The sequence below is a fragment of the Octopus bimaculoides genome, chromosome 3, assembly GCF_046866305.1.
Source record: "Octopus bimaculoides isolate indiv1 chromosome 3, ASM4686630v1, whole genome shotgun sequence".
Taxonomy (NCBI): domain Eukaryota; kingdom Metazoa; phylum Mollusca; class Cephalopoda; order Octopoda; family Octopodidae; genus Octopus; species Octopus bimaculoides.
Genome location: NC_142930.1, coordinates 25,355,417 through 25,368,007, shown reverse-complemented (window position 1 = coordinate 25,368,007; position 12,591 = coordinate 25,355,417). Strand labels below are relative to the sequence as shown.

The 12,591-nt window shown below is 35.3% G+C and overlaps 1 protein-coding gene across 2 annotated transcripts in view; it reads left to right on the top strand.

Moving 5' to 3' along the window:
* LOC106878294 (uncharacterized) overlaps positions 1 to 12,591 on the top strand; it is a 65,378-nt gene that overhangs the window by 34,583 nt on the left and 18,204 nt on the right. For both annotated transcript variants that reach the window (XR_016240985.1, XM_014927478.3), the window contains exon 2: positions 10,455 to 12,249. Coding sequence is in view for 1 of the 2 variants with exons in the window: in XM_014927478.3 (XP_014782964.1) it covers positions 10,958 to 12,249 (1,292 nt within the window). In the remaining variant the exon portion in view is untranslated. The remainder of the gene's footprint in view (positions 1 to 10,454; positions 12,250 to 12,591) is intronic.

Genomic DNA, 12,591 nt, shown 5'->3' with positions numbered 1-12,591 from the left:
ATGATGATTGGAAAGATAAAATATTATGTTTCAGTTTGAAATTGAGTAAAAATTCAATTTAAAAAGTAAAACATACAAAATTTAATCATCTCATAAATAATTATTTTATATGTTGTTTGTTTTTTGGACTATTTCATAATTTTGGATGTATTGTTGACTCAAGCATTTCCATCAGCATTATATCCAATCATCTTCAAGTGATATTCCAGAGTTGAGGGGTTTATGATTTGACAGCTTTCCTACTTACTAAGACTTTGGTTTTTGCTAGGTTAACCCTAAGGCCCCTTCGATTCTAGACCTTGCTTCCACACCCTAAACTTTGTCTAGTTCTGGATATTAGAGTAAGGTCATCAGCATAGAGGAGCTCCCAAGGGCAGCCTGTCTTGAATTCCTGTTATTGCCTGGAGAACTATAATTAATAAGAGGGGGTTGAGGACTGATCCTTGGTGAACCCCTACTTCTACTCGGAATTCTTCACTATATTCGTTGCCAACTCTCATCTTACTGACAGCATCCCTGTACAGGGCTTGTACAGCTCTTACCAACCACTCGTCTATCTCCAGTTTCTGCATTGACCACCAGATAAGGGATTGTGGGACCTTGTCAAAGGTTTTCTCCAAGTCAACAAAAGCCAAGTACAGAGGTTTATCTTTGGCTAGGTATTTCTCCTGCAGTTGCCTTACCAGAAATATAGCATCAGTGGTGCTTCTGCCTAGCACAAAACCAAACTGCATCTCATCTAGGCTAACTCTCTCCTTAATTAGTTAGGCTATTAGTCGGGCTATGACTGTGTAACTTTCATCAACTGATCCGATAATTTGATACCCCTGTAGTTATTTCTATCTAAAGCATCACCTTTACCCTTGTAGCAGTTGACTATGGTGCTGCTACACCAGTCATTGGGTATGATGCTTTCATGAACTACCTGATTTACAATGCAGGTAACAAGACCATAACCCACACTGCCCGATATTTTAAATTCTTAAGAATTATTAGACTTACATTATTTATCTCCTTTGTTCTTTTTTTCCTGGTGTCTTGGTCTGTGCTGATAATTATCTATATCTGTGATGCTGGAAAAAAAAGCACCCCAAATTATCAAAAAGAATTAAATATTCTTTAAACCCTTGATACATTAAAAAGAATTTCATTAAAAAGTTTGCAAAATAAGACATGCTTATTTATATGTTTGTTTCATTGAACAAATGTTTAGTCGAGACAGTTCCCATCTTTCCCTTGCAATATCTTCTTACCACCCCTCTCATATTCTTCCAGAAGAAAAATAATACAGAAAGAAAAGTAGAATCTGTTTTAAGTGTATAAAACATAAACTGTAATGAAATAAATTGTCTGGAGGAAACTAAGCAAGCTAATTAGTATTGCCAGGTGCATGGAACTAAGAGACACATCATTGGTGCTGCCAGGTGTATGGGACAGACCTAGTCATTGCTCACATGATTGTGCAAATGATAAAAGATTAAGTAATCATGAACAAATGGTTTCAAATCTCACTCCATCTTGTTAAAGTACAGCAAAGTCATTGGTATAAAACAATAAAAGCAAACGGCCATAACATTCAACAAGAATGGTTGACAAAAACAACAGGAACAATGACAAACAACAACAATGACATTTAACAAAACCCTATTGACTGACTGACTGCACACTATAATAAAAAACAAATGATTCAATGTTGAAAATAGTCAAAAGTTAACCAAACATTAAAACAGTATATTATAGCAAGATGATTATCAGTGCATGTGTGTGCTTTTTTTTTCTTCTTGATGTTGCTTGCAGCAGCCAGAAGTTAACTAACAATTTATACTGTATTGTTTGGTGCCATTACAAAATAATGTACTGAAATATAAAGCATAAAACAGCAGCTGCAAGATTTATTGCCTGTGTCTCTTTACAGACTGCCACTGAGAAAGAATCCAGTTTTTATTGTTTGTATGGATTATAGTATATATGTGTGTGTAGACAGGCATGGCTGTGTAGTTGAGAAGCTTACTTCTCAACCATGTGGTCTCTGGTTCAGTTCTACAGCATGACAACTTGGGCCAGTGCCATCTGCTATAGCTCTGAGGCATTGTGTGTGTCTAATATATATATATATATAAAGGATAAGACATTTATTTGAAATAATGATCATATCAAGTGGCCTGCATGTGTAGGTAATAATTATTATAGGTATATAATAATATAAATATAATTATAATTAAAGGTACCGAATAGGCACCACCATGCCAGAAATAGCAGTCAAAACTAACTATAGAACCACTAATTTCTTTGCTTATTTATCTTACCACCAGTGCTATATGAATACATGATGTAGTTCTATAGTTAGTCTTGACTGCTATTTCTGACATGGTGGTGCCTCTTCGGTACTCGTAATTATAATTATATATATATATATATATATATATATATATATATATATATATATATATATATATATATAGTTGCCATGATTGACTGCTAGCTCCAAAAAATTTTTCTTATTCTCTGTTTATTTCCTCATGCTCCTTTCTGTTGAAGAGCATATGCTCAAAACGTAAAAGACTTTCTTACCTTCCCGAGCATTAAACTAATACACCGGTTTGTTGTTTATACACCTGTCTACATCTTTTGTTTTTCTGTAAATTTCAACTAATATATATATATATATATATATATATATATATATATATATATATGGTGTGGTGAATAAATTGTCTAAATTATGCAAAAATGAAAATAACACTGACATCTCATTTTAACAGATTCATTTACCAAAATTACATAAAAATATCTTGAAATACTAAAGAGTAAATTTATTCAATAAACTCAGCATTTGCTTCAACTATGGCTTCCACATGACTTAGGAATTTCCTGCAACTCTTTTGGACGGTCTCCTTGTTTAAGTTGGTGGATGCTGCCATAATTCTTGCCTTCAGTTCATTTTTGATGTTACAAGTTTTGTTGGTCTCTCACCCAACTGCGCCCCACACATAATAACCAAGGGGGGTTACAGCCTGGCGAGTTAGGTGGCCAGATGTTAGGGGCGATGTGGTCGCAGAAATTGTCTGACAGCTATGACTGGGTTCTCCTGCTTGTGTGGCATGGGTGCAGACATTGGGTCTTCCAGCAGCCACCCTCTTGACCCAGGACAACACTACCTCCTCCAGGCACTTGATGTAGACCTTCGTGTGGAGTCTGTAGCTCCGTGAGAAGATGAATGGAGGCATAATGTCGCCATCACTAATGATCACTCCAAACACCATGATGTTGACTGGATGTTTTATCTTTATCACTCTTGGTACATGTTTTGGGGACTGGCAAGCCAATGGAGGTTGTGTGTTCACCATTTGATCCTGGCAGAAAGTTTTCTCATCTGAGAAGAATCAAAGCATGTTTGTTTGGTGGGGATGCTTGAGTTTGTTCAAAAGCTTAGTAGTGTGGTCTTTCCTCTTGTCCTTGAAGGCTTGGGATCAAAATTGGCCCTTTCTCATTTTGTATGGGAAATATCAAATGTCTTCATGCACTATCTTCCGGATACGAAACTCAGACACAGCCATGTCCCTGGCAATGGACCTGATGGACTCGGAGGGACCTGACAAGTAAGAAGACTGCACCAAGCTCTGCTGCCTGCTTTGGTGTGGTTTCTACAGTAGGATGTCCTTCTTAACACCAACACTAAAGAATGCATAGATAAAAGAATGTATATATTCTTATAATCAATTCTGCATACACCCCCACCATTTATATTTTGGTACTTTTTGAACAAAATCAGTGTAGAGAACTAAAGTGAAGATTAAATAGTGGAATTCATTTAGACCAACATTTCACTCTTTCTGCTAATTTATTGCTTTAGTATAATTTACAGTATCATTTAATCAATTCACAATCAGTTATACATTTTAACTGTTAAACCAATGTAGAAGCCTTGTTATGACCTGCCAGAAGTAGCAACAATCAGTTCCTCTTCAACTCACATTCTACTGTGTGAGTTGAGGGGCAATTGGTTGCTGGATAATCTCTAAAAAACCGGTACAGTCACATCTAGAATAGGTGTAAGTCTGTAAGGTGTAATAGGTGTAATACTGTAAGTCTGCTTGATCATAGTTGATCAAGAGCTAAAAACAGCATCATTTTAAATATAATCGGCTGTAAAGTAATTTTTTGTTTGTTTCCAAATGAAATCACTTTCTTTTGTCAAAATCTTGTTTTTTACTCTTTTGATACCAGGTTTCTTGACATTGAGCTAGTTCTATGACACAAACTTGTTTTAAAGTGACTCAATTAAAATCTTCCATTAGAATTTTATATTTAGTTATGCTCCAAATACCAACTTAACCCTTTCGTTACTATATTTATTTTGAGATGCTCTGCATTTCTTTCAATTACTTTAAATATAACAAAGAATTTAGTAAAATAACTTGGTTATCATTCAGCTGGTGTTAGGAACATAAATTGTGACTAAGGTTTGGTAGAAGATTTTAATTCAAAATTTATGAAAACATGACATTTGTACTCAGAGCCAGAGCCGGTTTCAGCCGGGTTGGTAATGAAAGGGTTAATATCAAAGTTATATTACTAAGTTCTTTGTTATTTTCAAAATTACTTGAAACAATGGTAGTGTATTTCATAAGAAATATGGTAACAAATGGCTTAAAAGAACAATCTTTAGTACACAAGTTCTAAAATGTTTTCTTATAGCATAACTGTCCCTTGGCATACTCCTTGTGAAGAATAGGGAGTAAAATGGTTGGATGCTACAAATACACAACAGTGAACATCATTTTATGGATTTCATATAACATTTGTTAATAACTATATTTGAAATTCACCATATCTGACCATTTTTTATATTATTTTATAAATACTATTTACTAAAATTAAAGTTGTACCATTGAAAGGTAGTTAGTTGTAATTACTTCAAAATTCAAGTGTTTTTACAAATTTCATGTACCCCTATAATTGTATGTACCCCTATAATTTCTCTTGCATACTACCAAGAGTACTCTTACCCATTTGCCTAGGTTTGAGAACCCTTGCTTTATTAAGTCTTCTCTACAAACACTCAAGAGATTTAAGCTGATCTCATTCTTAGTAAATTTTTATTACAAACAAATAAATGTCATAAATGTTGCAAGATTTAAGTTTAGCTGGTTAAATTTTCCTCTAAGAATTTGTTTTGTTATATTTATGAAGAATTTTTATCCTTTTACAATTTTTAAAAGAAAAATAATTGCTTGAAGGCCATTCTGATTTACTTCATGCTTCACAACTGTTTGCAGTTTTTCTTTTCTTTTTCAATTATTGCAATAAACTCATTATTTTCAGTGAGTTAGCAATTTTAATAGTTAGGAGACTGCCAACAAGATTTTCTTTGGAAAGATTGCATATTTTCTTACATACATGTGCCTATACACCCACGTCTATGTATACATGAGTGTCTGCACCTTGTGGAACTATTTCTTTAATATTTTTGCTATAAAAAACAGTTTCTGCTTTTTCAATGAAGAAAAACCATTTTTACTACAACTTTTATGTTTTTAAAATTCATCTGAGCCATAATATAATAATTACTTGAGCTGTATGTGTATATACATATATATATATAATATTCATGTGTGTGTATATATAGTGTGTGTATGTGTTTGTGTTTTTCCCAGCATATATAAGTATATGTATACATGATTATGTACATACATGTATATGTATCTGTCCATACAGTATGTACTGGTTGTTTGGACACAAAATAAAACAAGGAAAATGAGACACCAAACAAAAAAATAAAATCTCTAACAAAAAAAAGAGGAACAATCATTCAAATAGATACATAAAAGAGATAGTCCAGTCAACAAAATTACCGCAGTTTGAATGACATTTCTGGTGTGGCCATGGAAACAACTGCATTCAGGATCATGTGGCCCCCATGACATCCTGTACGAAAGGACTCCTGCTTGGTCACCCTACCAATGCTGTTATAAATGTAGTAGTAAGTGGTTCAAAAAGGGAGAACTAGAATGCCACATGATGTTGGAAAGAGAAGAGGTTACATGATCACATGGTTCTCTGGTGATTCTGGACATAAACTTCTTTCTTATCATCATGAAAGACTTATCCCTGATGGCCTTTATCAGCCTGTTGTAGTTGTTATCAATAATGTCCTGGATCTTTTGAACAAACTTAGCTTCCCTAACAACATTGAGAATGCTTCTTTCTCTTGTTCAAAGAATTTTCATTGATATTAGGTGCAGGTATGGCTGTATGACATCTACTACTAAAGCCATGGGCTGACCAAAGCCCAGGGCTTTAGTAAGAGACTAAAGCTTTGAGGATTTGGTAAATGAAAACTGAACGAAGTCCAATTGTGTGTGTGTGTGTGTGTGTGTGATATTGTGTCTTTGCCTTGATATTACATGATAGTTGTAAGCAAGTATCACTCTTATACAAGCAGTGTCCTTCATTTCCAGTCTCCATGAAAACATGTCTGGTCATGGAGAAACATTACTTTACTTGGAAACAAGTGGGAGTGGAATCAAAGTGTACAGATATATATATATATATATATATATATATATATATATATATAATTAAACACAAAAAAACAAAAAGCACACACACACACACGCACACATGAACAAATAAATAAAAACAAATACAAACGAACACGTATTAACAGAGTATATAGGTGATACAGACACTCCCCATACACACATGCACTTACAAAAGACACAGACACATTGAAAGACACGCATGCGTAGACACATACAATAGGAATACAAAATACAAAATGGCTGATATTTAGCAAGGTGAGACACACATAAGATGGAAGGAAACAAAGGACCACTGATGAGGTCACAGAAGTGTGACGAAAGAACTCTGGCCGAAATAAGATTAAGATTAATGTAATATAAAGCTGAAGGAAATTAACACCAAATATACAGTGCGTGTGTTTTTATTGGCTAAACTGGCAATATGACCATCCCCAAGTACAACAACAAATATATATATATATATATATATATATATATATATATATATATATATATATATATATATATATATATATATATATATATATATATATATACATATATAGCTATAGATATGTCCATCACGGCTGATTTTACCAATCAGTTTCACACTGGGTATTAAACCAGTTGTTAGATAACAGCACAGTTTAGTAATACTGCATGCTTGTTTTCTCTATACCTGCCAGCTCTGTCAAGCATGTTGATTAATATAAATATAGATATTTACCCTCATTCTGGTCTAAGGACCCTCCATGTTTGTTTTCATTCAGTTTCCTTGTATATTTCCACTGTCCTGTTTTTGTCCCCAACTTTGACTCTCCATAAATCCAAAATTTTATTTTGGTACTTATGGGAGCAACTGACTTCAAAGACTCATATGCTCAAAATGAGGAGTAGATAGATAGCCAACAACTGATGAAGGGTTGTTCTTTGTATTACTTGTCCTGTTTTCCATTTGTTTCTCTTGTTGTTTGCATATTGAACTCATTTGTTTTCATATTTCATGTTTATTGTTTGTGACGTCCTGTACCCATATCTATCTATCTATCTATCTATCTATATATATATATATATATATATATATATATACATATATATATATATATATATATATATATATATATATATATATATATATATATATATAATTTGTTATTATTTGATTGAACGCCATGCATCCATTTCCAAGTATATATATATATATATATGTATATCATCATCATCATCATCATCGTTTAACATCTGCTTTCCATGCTGGCATGGGTTTGACAGTTTGACTGGGGACTTGCAAGCCAGGAGGTCACACCAGACTCCAATCTGATCTGGTAATGTTTCTACAACTGGATGCCCTTCCTAATGCCAACCACTCTGAAAGTGGTAGTGGGTGCTTTTTACGTGTCACTGGCATGGGGAGCCAGTCAGGCGACACTGGCAACAACCCACACATGAATGGTGCTTATTGCATGACACCAGCATGAGAGCCAGTCAGACAGCACTGGTATTGGTCACAACTACAATTTCCATTTGATTGTGATTTGATTTTGATTTTACTTGGCCCAGTAGGTCTCCTCAGGCACGGCATGTTGCCTGACAATTCAAAGGTACTTTTTAAAAGGACTGGTTATGCGATACTGGTATAGGCTACAGCTGTGATATCACTTTACTTGCCGGGTCTTCTCAATCACAGCATATTTCCAGAGGTCTCGGCCTTTCATCATTGGCTCTGTGAGGCCCAATGTTCGAAGGTCATGCTTCACCACCTTATCCCATGTCTTCCTGGGTCTCCCTCTTCCATGGGTTCCATCCACTGTTAGGGAGTTCGCACACATGCATTATACAATCTACCTTTCACTCTGAGCGAGAGACCCTTTGTCACCAGCAGAGGTAGGCACTCTCTGGACTTTGCTCAGGCTATTCTTGATCTAGTGGCAGTGCTCTCCAAGCATCCACCCTCCACTACAGACTTGGTCACCTAGGTAGCGGAAGTTATCAACTATTTCTAGTTTCTTCCCCTGGCATGTGATGGAATCTGTTTTCTGAGTATCTGTGGTGTTATTGCCCTTGTGCATCTGCCACACAAAAGCTAGGCATGACTGAGTGGTAAGATGTTTGCTTCTTAAACGCATGGTTCCATGTTCTGTCCCATGGCATGGCACCTTGGGCAAGTGTATTCTACTATAGCCTTGGGCTGATTAAAGCCTTGTGAGTGGACTAAATAGATGGAAACTGAAAGAAGCCCATTGTATATATTTGTGTGTGTGTGTGTGCATGTGTGTATCTGTGTTTGTCCCTCACCACTACTAGACAACTAGTGCTGGTTTGTTTGTGATTTGGCAAAAGGAATGGATTGAAGAGTCAAGCTTAAGAAAAATATGCCCTGAGGTTGATATGTTTGATTAAACTCTTCAAGCTGGTGTCCCAGCATAGTGGCCGCCCAATGACTGAAACAAGCAAAAAATAAAAGGAAAGATATATTTCAAACTTTTACAGGAAGAGAAGGAATGGTGACTTTGAAGTTTTGACCTGCTACCCTCAGACAAAGGCTAGCAGGTCAAAACTCCAAAGTGTCTGGCACTCCCCCTTGTAAAAATTTAACTAACATGTAGCCTGCCAAAAAGTATTACCTTGGTTAAAAGATAAACTGTCAATCATCTATAAACTGACATAAAAAGAGACTTTTACACACACACACACACGCACGCACGCACGCACACACACACACACACACACACACACACACTCTCTCTCTCTCTCTCTCGTGCATAGTTTCCATCTCCCAAATTCCACTAAGGAGGTATTGGTCATCCTGTGGTTATGGTAAAGACACTTGCTTAAAGTAATGCAGTGTAATCTAACTTATGGTTGTGACAAGAACGTCTTGTCCACACAGTTACGTCTAAGCCATCTCTCTTACCATCATTCACTAATCTTTTCATATTTTCCCTTTCCACTTCATCTTTCCTCATATTTTTCCCTCTAAGGAGACATAATCAAAATGTTAATTTATTTTATTATTCCATTTTCAAAATTAAATTTAACCACCTCTGACTTTTAGTTTTAATCTGATGTAAATTATGTTATTTGTCTTCACAATAATCTCAGCAAAGAATTATTTCTATATAGCTAAACAGAATTATTTTCTTAGCTCATTTCTCTCAAAGAAAGCACTTTTTCTTTTTTTTTTTTTGAATGGATGTTATTTTTATTGAGAAATTATTTTGTATTTTAGTTTTATCTTTATGTGAATGTATTCTTTCTTTCTTTTTTTTCATTTAGCCCCCACCACCATTTTAACAATTAAATTTATTACTGTTGTCTACCATTGTTATCATCAAATTCAAAGGGGTGAGCTGGCAGATCATTACTGCATTGGACAAAAAATGCTCAGTGACATTTCTTTCGGCTTTTTACATTCTGAGCCATATTGCTCTCTGACATTCAGTTATGAATCATATGAAATACAGTGTGATACTCTTGACACATAGCAAACTTGACACTGTCTACCTTACTTTAGTATGTTTGTAGATTCTGATAGTGACCACAGCAGAGTAATGTGAAGTGGACTTGGTCAGAGCACAGCAACTGTTATTCTCTGCTCTTATAGTTTCTGAAATGAATTGGTTTGATCCCTATCCCAAGCTGCTGAAAAGACATGTGATGGGGCCTAATTCTGTATTGAGACTGAATATGGTGTTGTAACTTCTTGATAAATGGTGTCCACATATAACATCTAAAGAAATCATTAATTCACCATTTCTTTTTGGTTAAATGTTGAAAATAAGAATTTAGGACTTTTTAAATCTTTCTAGTTTTTATATTTAAAGAAACTGTTTTTAGAAATAATAAATTTTTAATTAGAATTTTTTTTTGTAACTGTTGATTTATTTATTTCTATAAATTTTAATAAGAATTTTTTCTTTCTTCTTTCAGATTTCTCTAAACTTCTGAGGTCAATATTGTTTGCAGATTTGACCTCTTGGACCATTTTCAAGATGGTCACACTGGCATCCTGTTGGACTAAAAGAACTTATTTACGATTGTTTTAAACTTTATACAGTGATAATCAGAAATGAGTGTATGTATGTGTGTGACTGTGTTTAAACAATTGTCTGTGTAACTAAATTCATATTTGTATGTAAATATATATATGTGTGTGTGTGATGGTATCTAAAACAGAAACCAACAAATGTTTACCTGTCAATAATTGTGAGTGTGTTTCTAAGAATTGGTAAGAGTATATTATTAACCAAAGACATTGTGACTTGTTATTGATAAAATACATCAAAATAAATGAAAGTTGAGAAAACTTATTTCTCTCAGTTCTGTTTTTACTCTTTACAAATATATTGAAAATATCATTTGCTACAGAAATAATAAAAAAAAAGTAAAGAAAAAAGACACCATTATATAGCATCTTCTGTCCTAATTGTTGAATGAGTAAACAACAATCCACCTCCTCAACACCACCACCGACAGCACTGCCGTGTTTCAGTACGACTGCTGGTGCGGGTGTGGGTGCTGACAATAACTGCTGGTATCCATTCAATTTCTTCACCAGCCTCACTGCTCTACAAAACACAACGACTGATCCCCAACCGTCTTTGGCTGCAGCACCAGCTCAACATCCTGCAGGATTTACATATCCTGCAGTTTCCACAGCTGCAAGTGCTGTTGCCAGCTTGAAAATGCCTTTCGACTGCGAGATTTGTGGCCGGATTCTATCAGGGTCTGGCCACCTAAAGACACATCTGAGGACACATACTGGAGAAAAGCCTTTCAAATGTGAAGTCTGCGGGAAGTGTTTTGCTAATTCTGGTGCCTGGAAAACCCATGCTAAAACACACACTGGAGAAAAGCCTTTTAAGTGCGATACATGTGGTCGAAAATTTGCCAATTCTGGTGCCCAGAAGACGCATTCACGCACGCATACGGGTGAAAAACCTTACACATGTGACATTTGTGACAAAAGATTTGCTAATTCTGGTGCCTGGAAAACACATCTTAAAATCCATATTGGAGATCGTCCTTATAAATGTGAAACCTGCGGTAAAGATTTTTCAAATCCTGGAGCTCGTCGGATTCATATCAAGTCTCATGCTGGAGATAAATTTTTTAAGTGCCTGACATGTGGTAACAACTTTGCTAACAATGGTGCCCTTAAAGTGCACATGCTTAGCCATGTGAAACCTGACCTCAGTGTTATGGGGGCAGGAGTTCCACCTCATTCTATCTCTAATAATAACAACTGTAATACTTGTGACAAGACTTTTCCTGCTGTCTCACCACCTCCACAAATTCCATCCCCTCATAAAGCCCCACAAAATCCGATCCAACAACAACCTCCCTCCTCAGACATTCTCGATGGTGCTTTTACCATCACTTCACCTCCACCAACATCATTACCAAACCTTTCCAAAACTGCATTGTCCATCCCAACATCTGTTGGTTTTGGCAACTCAGATAAAACATTCAGTATGTATCCATCCCCTATAAATCACTTAAAACCTCCCGGTTTACCCCAACATCCATCAGTCCAACATCGAGAGGTGTGTGGTAAGTCCATTACTGGTGAATCCATACCCAATCCTCACATTGTTCCACCCCAAAATCACCAGCCACCACCACCACAGATACAACCATATGGGTTTGACTGCCACAACAAAGGTCTTCCACCTTTACGACCTTTCCCTGTACCAAAAATGAACATTATGGACAGACCATTAGGGTTAGGTTATGTTCAATAACTAAATAAAGGGTAAATATCCAATTTTTCTTTCTTTTAATATTCTCATCTCAAATTTTCAATATTCTTTTTTTTATCAGTAAAATTTATTTCATGGGCTCTCTAATTTTAACCATGATAAAAAAATTTTTTTTAAATGCCAAACAGACTTCTGTATGAAAAATGATTAATATATTGAAATGTCTCATTGAAACATTAAGCGTATTCCAATATGCTATTTTATTCCAAAGGCCCAAATCTTTCGGTTAGAGATTCATTAACATCATTTTAAACTTGCAGATGAGCTTTGTATTATAAGAAGAAAATCTGGATATTTAATCCCTG